At 35.6% G+C, this 14238-nt stretch overlaps 1 protein-coding gene across 3 annotated transcripts in view; it reads right to left on the bottom strand.

Annotated features, from left to right (window-relative positions):
- Positions 1-14238, bottom strand: part of LOC126733555 (uncharacterized) — a 77961-nt gene that overhangs the window by 2662 nt on the left and 61061 nt on the right. For all 3 annotated transcript variants that reach the window (XM_050436889.1, XM_050436887.1, XM_050436888.1), the window contains exons 3-9: positions 12397-12585; positions 12099-12344; positions 11521-11716; positions 6028-6180; positions 5788-5964; positions 5602-5732; positions 5338-5544 (exon numbers count right to left, since the gene is read on the bottom strand). In XM_050436889.1, coding sequence (XP_050292846.1) covers positions 5338-5544; positions 5602-5732; positions 5788-5964; positions 6028-6180; positions 11521-11716; positions 12099-12344; positions 12397-12585 — 1299 coding nt within the window. The remainder of the gene's footprint in view (positions 1-5337; positions 5545-5601; positions 5733-5787; positions 5965-6027; positions 6181-11520; positions 11717-12098; positions 12345-12396; positions 12586-14238) is intronic.

Below are 14238 nucleotides of genomic sequence, written 5' to 3'. Positions count from 1 at the left end.
GTACCATCAAACTCTTTGTAGGTTAGAATAGCGTGTTTAGTTTTCTCCCGTTAAGCGTTTTTACTTTCTTTTATTGAAGTTGTCGCCGTTTGTAAGTTTTCTCTCAACTTGTCTTTCAAATAAATCCATCTTTTAACTAGTGAATGAGTCGTTTCATTGCGTGTACTCTCCCACAGGTTATGGGCCCAGGTAAACTCGGGAATTGTGAGTTGTGTAGCCGGAAATAACCAGGGAAATCGTGAAAGTTAAAACAGTTTGGTGACTAGTAAAAGTGGCGTTTTGGTCGGTAGAATTTAAGTTGGGAGCTGTGAAACGGGAAAGGAAAAATGGCAGTAAACTCGGGCAATTTTGCAGTCAAATTTCATTTGATGGCCAAGGTTATTCTAACTGGGATTTTAGAATAAGACTTCTGCTGGAACAGGGTAATGTCCTTGAGGTGTTAGAGCAGGAACCACCTACAGATACTGTTCAACTTGCAGAATTTAAGAAAAAGGATGTTAAGGCGAGAAACATAATCGTGCAGTGCCTGTCAGACAATGTATTGGAAACGATTAAAGTTAATAAGTCTGCCAAAGATATAATGAATGCATTAAGAAAAATATACACTAAAGTAGGGCTTGCAAACTTAGTTCAATTGCAGAGCAAATTGAGAAATCTTAAGTTTTTAGGCAAAGGCTCTTTAGGGAATTTCATTTTGGAATTTGAAAAGACGGTCATTGAAATTAGGGCTTGTGGTGGATTGTTGGATGACAGGGAGGTCATCACACAGCTTTTAGCCTTAATGCCAGATTCCTATAGGCCAGTTGTAACAGCAATTGACATTCTATATTGTCAAAATGAAGATGCACTGTCTTTAGATCTAGTGAAAAATAAACTACTTGCTGAGGAGGGCAGACAGGTTAAAAGCGAGAAGGCTAAGGAAGTGGAGGGCCAAGCTTTTTTCACAAAAAGAAAATTCTTATAGAAAAAGGATGGCAAACCAGTAAGTAGCGGTACTCATAGTAGAGCATTTCCTTTTAAATGTTATCATTGTGGTGTTAAGGGTCATAGGAAATCAGACTGTCCCAAACTTACTAAGTGCAATGTAAGTAAGGAGATAGAAGAAGATATTTAGTTTATGTCTTTTGATAGTCCTACTGATGCTCTTCTGACTGACTCGACTGACCAGAATTTCTGTAAATTTGTCATCGACAGTGGGGCTACGCACCACATGATAAGCAGCAATTTAGAAAAATGTCTTTTTGATGGTATAGACATATACCATCAAAAAGACACATTTAATGGTATATGAATATATAGGGAGAATAAGAAGGGCGAAATACTAGAGGCAAGGAAACAGGGCACTATTAAAGGAGTAACAACTGATGGTAAAAGTGTAAAGTTGGAGAATGTACTGCTGTGTAATAATTTATCTCACAATTTATTGTCTGTAAAAAGTTTGGAACAGAACGGGTTTCAGGTGATTTTTGAAAAGGGACAAGTAAAAATTGTTAAAAACTCGGTTACAGTTACAAGAGGAGAACTATTTGGTAATTTGTATATTCTAGGTATCGCACCCCAGTTAGCAGTAAATGTTGACACTATGGTGAATGTGTGTAGTGATGTTAAGACTGAACAGGACTTGTGGCATCGTAGAATGGGTCATAGTGCCAAGTATCCAAGCTCCAAATTGTGTGAAACCTGTTTGAAGGCCAAGCAGACTCAGGCACCATATAAACCTTTGGACGAATCAAGGAAAGCAAAGAGGGTTTTGGATGTTGTTTCAACACATGTGTGTGGGCCGATCTCTCCTGTTTCCAAGACTGGTAAGAAGTATTTTCTCACTTTTGTTGACCATTTTACGCACTTTACGGTTATATACTTTCTAGAAAATAAGAGTGAAGTTTTTGACAAATTCAGAGTGTATGTACATTTTGTCGAAAATAAGTTTAAGTCTTGTATTGTTAAGTTAAGGTGTGATAATGGGGGGGAATACACGTCACATCAATTTAAGAATTTTTGTTCACAAAAAGGGATTAAGGTTCAGTATAAAATCAGCTATACTCCACAACAGAACGGCGTTGCTGAGCGTCTCAACCGCAGTATTATGGAGAAGTCGAGATGTTTCATCTTTGATGCGAATGTGCCCAAGGATTTTTGGAGTTTTGCAGTAGCTATATCCGCCTATTTGATGAACAGAACAGAAAGTAGCGTCATATGCCCTGGAAAAACCCCTGCTGAATTGTGGAATTCAGAGAAACCTGATCTGAGAAAAATAAAAGTTTTTGGCTGTGTCGCATACATGCACATACCTCCACAACAAAGGGCAAATAACAAATTGGATCCAAGGAGCAAGAAGATGCTATTTGTTGGGTACACAAATAATGGCTATCTCTTATGGGATTTGCAAGAGGAAAAAGTTGTTGCAGCCAGGAATGTTGTGTTTAATGAGCAAGAGAGGGTGTCTAAGCCAGCGAAGTATTTTTCAAGGATAGAGGACGGAGAGGAGAAGACAGTCATAGAAGTAAAAAAGCAAGAAAGCGATAGAGAAGAAAGTGACAGTGACTATGATACCCCAAATGAGACCGAAGAAAGTACCAAAAATTACAACATTTAGGGTGCCAGTGGACAAGCTGGAAGGTCAAGGAAGAGCTCTAGGAGGGTCAAGATGCCAAAAAGGTACGAGGACTATGAACTTGACTTGGATTCTGAGCCGAATATAGTTGCAGCCTTGTCAGCAGGTACTTTTGGCAACAATGACATTCCAGAGATCTATGAGGATGCTATTTCAAGGGACAAAGAGTGGCAAGATGCTATATGGAAAGGAACAACACTCGGGAAATTGTGCCTTTTCCACAGAATGAAGAGATAGTAGACTCAAAGTGGATTTTCAAGGAAAAAGAGGTAAATGAGCAAAAGGTGAAAAAAGCCAGGCTAGTAGCAAGAGGCTTCCAGCAGTCAGACTTAGAAGAAGAGGTCTATGCACCCGTGGCACGGATGATGACTATTCAAATTTTAGTTAGTTTAAGTGTTGAGCAAAACATGCATATACATCAGATGGATGTGAAATGCGCTTTTTTAAATGGATTATTAAAACAACCGGTTTATATGTACATTCCAAAAGGGTTAAACTTACCAAATGTAGATAAAAGTGTGTGTAAACTGTTTAGGTCTCTCTATGGACTAAGACAATCACCAAAATGTTGGTATGATAGGCTTAATATTTACTTGTGCGAATTAGGTTTAGTTAGGTCACAGGCAGATCTATGTTTATATTTTAAAAACAATATGTTTTTATTAATTCATGTTGATGATTTGATACTAGTTTCTAATTCTTTATCAGATTTGACTGATCTAAAAACTAAACTAAGAGTTAAATTTGAAATGACTGATTTGACAAATAATTCTTGTTTAAAATTTTTGGGCTTGAACATTATTAAAAACAGTGAGGGTATAATGATACATCAGATAGATCTAATTGAAAAAATTTTGGTCAAATTTAACATGTCTCAGTGTAAGGAAAGTGACATTCCAGTGCAGCCTAAGTTAAATTTAGATTTAAGTACTCGAAGTAACAGTGTTAATAAGCAGAGCAAGAACATTGACATTTCAAAGATTCCATATAGACAGTTAATCGGTAGTTTTATGTACCTTATGCTAGGTAGTTGTCCCGATATATATTATGCGATTACATATTTTAGTAAATTTCAGAACTCCTATAATATAGAGCACTGGAAAGAGTTGAAAAGGGTGCTAAGGTATCTGAAAGGTACTAAAAATTATGTTTTACAGTTTAAGATGAATGTAAGTAATTCTAGTGGTGAATTAGTTGCTTTTGTTGATGCGGACTTTGCGAATGCTACTAGTGATCGAAAGAGTATTTCAGGATTTATTGTAAAGCTATTTCAGAACTTAGTTTTTTGGAAATCTAAGAAACAAAATACTGTTTCATTGTCAAGTACAGAGGCTGAGTATGTAGCTCTATCACAGTGTTTATCAGAAGTGTTATTTATAACTCAACTTCTTAGTGAACTATTTGATAAGGATGTTGCGCCTGTTAAAGTGTATGAAGACAATCAATCGTGTATTAGAATTGCGTCAACACTCGAAACAAAAAGGTCAAAGCATATAGATGTTAAGCATCATTTTGTTAGGGAACTTGTAAGCTCTGGTAAAGTTTTGTTAAATTATATTTCGACAAATGAGCAAGTGGCATATTTGTTTACTAAAGGATTACCATCTATTAGATTTAAGTATTTAAGGAGCCAGTTGAGCCTTGTCGAAATTAAATGAATTTTGTGTTTGACAAAGTAATTTTTTTATTAAATTTAGTTAACTTTTAAGGTTGTGTCAAAATGTTTTATGTTTAAGTAGAATGTATATTAGGATGAAGGTTGAATTGAGAGGGGGTGTTAATGTGTAGCAACATCTTGCAGAGTATGTAACAACAATTCAATTTGACAACGTTGTGCACGTACGCTTACTTTATTTTTGTGTTCACGACAGACGTTGTACCATCCAACTCTTTGTGGGTTAGAATAGCGTGTTTAGTTTTCTCCCGTTAAGCGTTTTTACTTTTTTTTATTGAAGTTGTCGCCGTTTGTAAGTTTTCTCTCAACTTGTCTTTCAAATAAATCCATCTTTTAACTAGTGAATGAGTCGTTTCATTGCGTGTACTCTCCCACAACAATTAGGTTGGATTTACACTTACAACAATATCGTTATTTTTCGCTTTTTGATCGTCACAAAGTGCAAGACTGAGGGACCTTTAACGCGTTCCCAACTCCAAAGAAAAAAGTCAAACGTCGTCAGGTCAGATGACTTAGCAGGCCAGTGAACACTCTCCAAATGTCTCTAATAAAACGGGATCGAAAAACATCTCAACTTTTAAAAACACCCCATGTGCTATTGATTTGATGTTAGTACCTTTTTAATCGTTTGTTTCCTTGATCAGAATTTGTTTGTCTTTCTTTGGCTTCTTTTTAATTTATTAAGCGTAAGAAGAGAATTTTCTATATGACCTTTAGATTTTTTTATTTGTTTAGATGTTGCAAATTGGCAGTATGCTATATACTATGTTCACATATCCAATAAAGTAAAAAATACTCCATATAATGTCCACGAACAGCAAACAACGTCTTATTAAATTTTATGGGCCACATAATGACTTGGATCATTTAGTCAAAACTATCCATCTTCTGATCTAAATGTTCTCTTTTCTAGATACATCAATCTATGTAGACTGGATAATTACTTTCGCCATAAAATATTTATAACGATATCTCCAAAAAACCTTCTTCCTATCCTCTTATTTAATATTTTACTATTAATATCAGTAAAATTAGGTTGCATACTTACCGATAATGCTGCAACTGCGCATCGCCTGTCTCAACCGCATACGAGGTGCAACTGCTCCCAAGGCAGCTTAATGGAAAATGGTTGTGAAGCGTCAGCACCTTTTCAGTATTATGGAAACACTTGACGTACTGACCGGGTTTAGTGAAGTTCTTTGTCCGGTATACGTGTTGCATCATGTGCATATACTTAGGAATTTCTTTAAACCAGCTGTAGAAATAAAAAACTGCATTCCTTGTAATTGACCATAAATAATACCATTCTTACCCATGATCGTGTATAAGATCATCTAAGAAATACACATTTCTAACATTATATGAAGCCTTCTCGTCTTTAGCCTTCTTGAGGACTTTGTCCATTAAATCCTTCCAAGAGGTTTCTTCCAAAGGCATTATGACCTAAAGTAATTATAATTTTTTTTTTAAGAAACCCTTAAATAAAATAATTACTTACCTCATCGATATCCAATAGTGCAATATACTTATATTCATACATATGCTTGTAAAAACAATCGTTATATGGTATCAATTCATTCTGTCTCTTGTGGTTGGTCTTTTTTGAAAGGAAATAGTGCTGCAAGGCGGGTGCGTTGGGTAATATGCCTGCCAGTGTAATTGGTGTCACATGAACCTAAACAAGGTGTTAATATTAAACGTTATTGAAAAGTTACGTTGCAATATATCGTGTCAGTACCTTTCCTTCCTGTTGATAGTGCTTCAGTACTTTAGTAATATTGGGATGCACTTGCAGTTCGTATAAGAAAATTTTATCCGCTCCGAGGAGGTTAAGTAGCTCGATCCATTCTACTAGTCGTACCGAGAGATCTTCGTGTAGAAAATCTAGACCCTAGAAGCACAACAACAGAATGAAGACAAATAAAATTAAAAAAAAAACAATAATAATAAATATAGGGTTTTTTTAACATGGAATCAAACCCTGGGGCGTATATCTGATACCAATTTTAAACCTTTTATCCCCTGACGATGGACACCACTGTGTTCGAAACATGTCGGGAATTTTAAGAAACTGAATGTTTAATAAATAAGTGGAGGGAGTCAAAGTCAAAATATACTTTATTTGCTAAGTTTACAAACTTGTGCTAAAAGCTTCCTAATCCTAGAATTTATAATATAAGTATTTATTTGGTTATACAGGATACAGGACAAAAACAGAATACAGAATCGATTTTGATTGTACATAGAAGCATATTTTATATAATCAAAGAAAAAACCAAAAAAGAAGAAAAGAAAAAGCGAGAACCAACATAAAACAAGAATAATAAAAAAAATAAATAAATCTGATCAACAGATATATAATTATTTTTAAATATTAAAATGAGTCGTTAAAATACTCTTATATACTCTATTATGACTGGTGGATTTACGGACTTATGTATGAGTGTTGCAGTTTCCAATATAAAGATTGAGAAAACTGTTAAAATTATTTCAGCTACAAAAAGAGGTTTACAAGAGACTCTCAGACCAACACCACACAGATACCTTAATGCTTTTTTCTGAATAGTAAAAATTATGTTAAGGAGTTCCTTGGAGCACAAACCCCAAAATGGCAACCCATAACGGATATGAGAGTCTATTAAGGCAAAATAAACTGAACGAGCAAACAACCCCCCCAACTCATGCCTGGCAACACTGACTGCAAAACAACCAGAAGAAAGTTTAGCAGCGAGGCCCAAAACGTGGTTGTCAAACCTTAAACTCTCATCAATGAATGTGTGACAATGACAATAATCCCCACGATGTAGTGGGCTCTGCTCATCAAACAAAAAAACCCTCTACATTACACTTAAAGCCCAGAACAAAAGTCTTATCAACATTGAATACAAGCTGATTGCAGATGCACCACTCTTTAATTTTGTGAAGGTCCTCTACTAAGAGAGATCTGACTACTTTTTGAACTTTGTTATGCCACAGAATTGTAGTATCATCGGCAAACTGAACCACTAGTCCATGCAGTGATAGAGAGCTTAAGTCATTAACGAATAATAAAAATAAAATAGGACCTAACACTGACCCCTGAGGTACACCACATTTAAGGTCTGCTATCCCTGACGAAAATCCAGATGCAACCACCCTCTGGGTGCGGCCAGGCAGGTATGACTTCAGCCACTCCCCTAAATCCGTAAAAATCAAGCTTTGACAGCAGTATTCCATGATCCACACAATCGAAGGCCTTGGAGAGATCACAGAACACCGCTGCTGCAGCCTCCTTGGAGTTCATAGATAGATAGATACACACTCTCCAAGAATCTGAAAATGGCATCCTGCGTGCCCTTAGATGACTGAAATCCATACTAATTAGGGGAAAGCACATTGTATTTGGTCAAAAAAGAGACTCTTTTTTGCAAGCCGCTCAAGAACCTTGGAGAGGGTAGGCAAAGTTGATATGGGACGGAAGTTAGAGGGTCGGTCCAAGCTACCACCTTTATAAAGAGGGATAATCATAGCTTCCTTTAAACAGGATGGGAACTCGCCTCGAAGAAATGACTGATTGATTGCCCAAACCAAAGCACCTAAAGCGCTCGCAGGCAGAAGTGACATCAGACGTGAAGAGATACCATCGGAACCCGAAGACCTATGATTCTTCAAGCACTGAATTGTTTCAAGGACCTCGGTGGCATCTACAGGGTGGAAAAAGAATGATTGGTTGATAGCATTCCGATTAAGATATTGCAATGGATCGCCGTCACTGGGAACTGCTTCCAGTAACTTCTCAGCAATATTAGAAAAATAGTCACTGAAATCATCGGGCCCCAAGTCAGATTCAACCAACCGCCGACGAGAAGACTGCCTACATTCGTTAATGATTAACCAACTTTCCTTCTGTCTGTTACCGGACGAGTCTGTTATAGCTCATTGTAATACAGTTCCTTTCTGACTTTTATCAGATGCCTATAAACTTTCCGATAATCTTGAAAATAAGACCTGATGAATTGATTGTCAATAGATTTGCGAAGTCTTGCTAAGCATCGCAAATTTTGGGCAGATGTTTTTAGTCCCGCGGTGGTCCATGGTTTTCGTCTCTTGGATTTAACTCTAACCAAGGGAAAGCAGATATTTATTTTATCACGCAATATATAATAAAAGGAAGAAAATGGTTGTGGAGCAGCCCGAATTGTATTCCAGTTAACAGACGAAATGGATTGAGAAAATAAATTCAAATTGTTCCCACTAAACACTCTCCCAATGCGGCTGCCAGATTTGTTTTTAAAGTCACCTACTACAGGAGTACAGGATTTTCATTTTACCTTAATCTACGACTCTACTGCATGGACAATTTCTTCACTACAAAATGAAATGATCAAAAAATTAAACATGCATGAATGATAAGTGAAACATTATTTCCAGTTATTAACAGTAATCAGCAGGTACTTTTGGCAATGACGACATTCCAGAAACTTATGATGAAGCTATTTCGAGGGACAAGGGATGGCAGGATAAAGGACGGGTTATCATCTTTGGAAAAGAATAACACATGGGAAACAAAACAAGGACATACAAAGTGGATTGTCAAAGAAAAGTCAAAAGAGATAAATAAGCAAACGTTCCATAATATTATGATATAGAAAAAAGCTAGACTAGTAACCAGACGGTTTTAACAGTCACACTTATAAAAGAAGGTCTGTACGTCAGTTGCACGAATGATGATTATTAGAATAATTTAAGTTTAAGTGTTGCAAGGAATATGCAAAGGCTTTTTAAATTGTTTATTAAAGCTACCCGTATATATGTATATTCCAAAGAAATTAAGTTTGCCAAATGTAGATTGTTTGTGTTTGTAAATTGTTTAGGGCTCAATTACCAAAATGTTGATATGTAAGGCTTAATAATGATTTATGTGAGTTAGCTTTAGTTAGGTCAAAGGCCGATCCATGTCTATACTTAAAAACAATATGTTTTTTTAATCATAAATTTGATACTAGTTTCTGACTCTTTATCAGATTTCAGTGATTTAATAAGTAAATCAGGAATTAAATTTGAAATAACTACTACTATTTTTGCCGGTTGTAGTTTGTATGATTTCTCTCAAATTAATATTTGGAAAAACTCATATTTTGTCTGTAAAAAAATAAATAAAAAATAGTTTGTCTGCAAAAGGTGCAAAATTGTTAATAAAGACGTAGATATTTCTGTTGTGGTAACCAGAGGCGACAATATATACAAGTTGAACAGTTTAGGTGCAAACAAGTAGTAGTAAACTTTGTAGAGTAGCATTACGCCAAAAGTGTGGAAACTTTGAGTATCTAGCTTTGGAAATTGGAGCATCAAAGCTATGTACATATATCTACTCAACAGGCACCAAATTCTTTATGTTGCAGATAGTGAATTGCAGTAGCAGTGCCTGGTGTGGATGGAACCAGTTCCTGATGACAGTTTATGGAGGTAACACTTTTGCGTGATTCCAGGTACTTTCTGTTGATGAAAGATGAATTTCCACCCTATAGGTTTGTGTTTCGCTTTCTTTAAACACAAAGAGAAGGTCTAAAGGTGGACGAGAGGGACTTACGAGTGTAAGTTAAAGGTGCTAAGATCGGACAATGATTAGCAGTGCATAAACCATCTGAAGTTCGGGTGTTGTACATCAGAGATCAGTTGTTATGAGCAAAATAATCGAGAGAGAGATGCGAACTCTAGTTAAGACAACTAGAACTTCAAAATTTCACTTTTTCACTAGTCAAGTGTCTGTTCATGTACCAAAGGTGTAATGTTAAGAATGACGTTAATATATTTGTTGGGTATTGCCATGATGCTAAGGACCTCAGAATAATTTCTCTCATAGAAAATAAGTGGAAATATACAGAGATGTAATCCAGATCCTTACTTTTACCAGATCTTTCTACAGATGTTAAAGGAACACCCACCAAGATTCCTACTAGTGAGTAAAGCCCTTATGTTAGAAGTACCATATAATGATGTTGAAGAGGAGCTTTAGGAAGATGGTGTTCAAGAACCTGAGATAGGTGAATGTGGAAATTCAGAATATGACTCAGGACTTAATTGTTGAAAAGGGAGACAAATTGAGGAGAGTGATTCGGCCATCATAGGATCTGAGCCATAACTACATACTAGGCGCTGCACTTGGAAGTGACGCTGTAAAGTAGGTCAGAGATATAGACGAGGAGATCTAGTCGTGGAAAAGAACGGTATGTGGAATATGGTTGAACACAGTGCTAGCAAAAAGACAATTTAGTGCAAATGGGTGTTTAGAAACAAAGAAGACGATGCTGGAAATATTGTCGTAAGGAGTTTCAACAGACTGACGGCTTGTCTTTAGATAATATTTATAGTCCTGTTGCTAAATTGAACAAGTATAAGATGCAAATTTTTCAACTAGACGTTTATGGTTTCTATATGGTTTAAAGAGTTCTATGAAAAATTGAAACTTAAAATGTCATAATTTTATGTTGGCTTTTGAGTTCAAGAGATCTGAATTTAAGTAGTATTTATACACTAACATTTTGCAATGAAGGATTTCGGTAGACTCTTTGTAAAAAGTTTGGAATGCAAGACTGCGAAGCTTGTAAATCTTCGATGGACTTGCATATAAGTCATGATGTTTTAAAAAGAGATTGTGCTGATAAAACAGAAATTATACATAAATGTAGATGGACGCTATGCTGTGCATAAGATTGCCATGAAATGGATATTGTACCACGAAATAGCAGAAACTAGTGAATCGAAGAAAACTTTGATAGGAGGCATAAAGAAAGCCATGAGTAGCGAACACCTGAGAAAGGAACAGTGGAACAACAGAAAGGACTGGAAGTTAGACATCGGACAACGGCACATGTCATGAAAAAATAACGAATATAAGACTTCCATATAGACTTCCTTCTTTAATCCACTACGCAAGTTCTAATAATTTCTGTGTCGTTATTATCTAGTCGTAATCCTTTCAGTTTCATTGAATTAAGTTTTTTTTAATATTGTAAAGTTAAATATAATACAGTCAGTTTCAATAAAAACGGGAAAAAGCCAGCCTATCCATAGGGAAATTAATGGAAAAGTTATCGTGCAGACAGGAGCAATGGGGCGATTAAACATGCAACCTTAATTTAATGGAGAGTAATTTTACGTAAAAGCTGATGACTGATCATTTCACAGATTCAGCCTGCAGGAAAAACAAAACAAACTCTTTTGGCATTATCTTCGATCATATATAACTTACCTTAACACAAACTGCAAAGTCTTTCTTGTTTCTGGGCATATTAAATATAACTTTGAGATTATTAGGGGCATTGTCGCAAGGTTTTTCGACTAGAGATATCGACTGTGGCACCTTGGAGTTATATGCCTGAGGGATAACGCAGGCGATCAAATATGGCTGAAAGATTCCTTGCTTGTAATTACCCCATTTTTTATACCTGAAAAAAAAACAATAAAACTTTAATCGTCATACCTAGCTTTAGTGCTTTCTTTAATCAGTTTTATAGCCCGTGCCTGGTATTACGTTGATCTTAAGCCAACCGACAAAAACTAATCCCCCTTATCACTATAACAATAATTTACGCATTTACCTTGAAAACGTGGATCTGTTACGTTATAATATATTTTCCTCGTAAACCGCAAAGTCTGTTTTATTATATGTACGATATATGTCATATTACGTTTAATTAAAATTGGTTTTTTAACTTCAGAACTTTAGATTAACTATAATTGTTAGGAGGAGGGAAGCCAAGGAGAAGAAAAAGCAACTAGAGGAGCACCAGAAAAAATATATGAAGAAGAAAATATAATATTACTTACCACACATATTTATATTCAAAACTCTTGGATATCACAGGCTCTTTCTTACCATCAAACCAAAATTGACAGTGCGTTATCACAGTGGGCTCGATCCTATCGATCATTCCTAAAATCCGAACAGTAGGTCCGAGCCTGTTATTCTTCCTTTTGTCCAAATAAGCGCCGAAAAGGTGAAAAGTGCCATTAGAAGTTTTCAAGGTTTGCCAGTAGTTGTTGTTGAACTCTATGTCCAGAATACTTGGAAACCTGCAGAACAGCGGTAAAGATCAAACCTAAAAAACATTTAGAAAAATCTTACCTGGCACAAGTGCTATTCAGTCCCATAGGTTGGTTCTTGTGTTGGCTCCAGTAGACGATAGGTAGGTTAGGAAGTCTTTCCTGGATATCCTGGATCAGGTTATCCTCCGATAGGGAGGGGCTTTTGTCCACTGAGGGCTCGAGATCGATGGCTTCTGTAGTTGAGTCATGACGGGTTAGTGTGTCCAGTCTGAATTTAAAAAGTTTCTCGTTATAATTGCTCCAAAGAAAAACAGAGAACGAAAATGGACAATTATATTGTGAAATTAACTTGAATTAAAATGAAATGCTTTTTATTCAAAATTTAATAAGCAGCGAAAAATAAATTGTTATTTGGGACAGCGAAGGAAAGCAATCGCAAGCTAATTACCCAGTTAATTAGTTTGCCACTTTATCATAGTTTCTATAAATGGACAGTTTGCAAAAAAAAAACCGGTAGGTAAATTATACATACTTAATTATGCTCGAGTGGTTGTTTAATGGACGTGGAAATTTTTATTTTTAAATTAATAATGTTTAAATGGTGACACATTAGTGGACGCCTGTAATAATTGAGACCTTCTACTATGAATAGAAGAATGAAAAAATCGAAACAAATTAAAAAGAGGAGACTCCAAAGCAATTGAAAAAAAACAGGATCTTTTAAAAGATTTGCTTCAGTAAAAGAAGCCTTTAATGAGTTGCAGATTACACATTTTATCCTTAGAGGTTGAAGACTCTCGGTTTTCCTGATTAGGATTAAGTTCACTTACAAGAAGTATGTTTATCATAATAAGTTTATACAAGCCTTTAGTATAATCAAATCAAACTTCAATATAATGCCCGTATCTCCTGAAATTCCCAAGGGATTTTAATAATTTTTTGTCCAGATATTAACGATAAATATCTAAATCGACTGATGATGGTCTCAAATCTGTTTGTAAAATCAGCCGTTCTCTCTCCGAACATAATTATGATGTTCTCACTTCTGAGACATAACGGCTGATTTTAATTAAAATAAATCATTAAATGCTTAATAGCCGAGGTTTGAATTATGGCGGCAAACGCTATCTGCGCCATCTACATTCACCTTTCACGAAGAGAGACAAAGATGGAAAATAATCGGATATTTTATTAGCGCACAGTTGGGCGTCTCTTTGGTTGTCTCTGCTGTTGCCGTACTTAATTATAATTTTAAAAATACTAGAGAATTGGACACAAGCTATCCAGTATTTTTGCATTCATTTAGACGGAGATGGAAGAATGTTTTCTCTTGACTGCTCTTCATTAAACACATTTAGCATTGCGAAAGATTAGTATTGTGGCGCCACCTTAGCTCACCTTTTATAAGGGAAGAGAGAGACAACGAAATACAATATATACAGATTAAAGAGAGCAACAACAATAGGATAAAAATTTCTATCTAGTTGCACGTCTCTTTGGTTGTCTCTGCACACGAAAAATAAATATAAAACAACAACCTTATTGACAGAAATGGGAGTGGCTTCAGTATATCCCCAGTAGTATTTTTTTGTTTTGTCTGGGACACTTTTTAGTTGAATGGGTTGGCTGTGCTAATTGATATTTTACGAAATTTAATACAGGGTGATTCAAAATTGAGTGCAAAGATTTCAAAGGAGTATTTACCAGCCAAAAATAAAAAGTTTTTTTCATAAAAACGTATGTCCTAACTTGTTTCATTTTCTAGATACAGAGTGTAAAAGTTTTTTAATAAACAATTTTTTTTGTTATGAAAATCTGCTTTTGTATGTATCTGTTACTTAGGCTAAGTTAAATTTTGAATGAATCTCGATAATTGATACGAATTTATTATTTGGTTTTATGGGACCAGGCACAGATTTGG

The sequence above is a fragment of the Anthonomus grandis genome, chromosome 2 (assembly GCF_022605725.1).
Source record: "Anthonomus grandis grandis chromosome 2, icAntGran1.3, whole genome shotgun sequence".
In the NCBI taxonomy this organism is placed as follows: Eukaryota; Metazoa; Arthropoda; class Insecta; order Coleoptera; family Curculionidae; genus Anthonomus; species Anthonomus grandis.
This window is presented reverse-complemented; position numbering and strand designations above follow the sequence as displayed.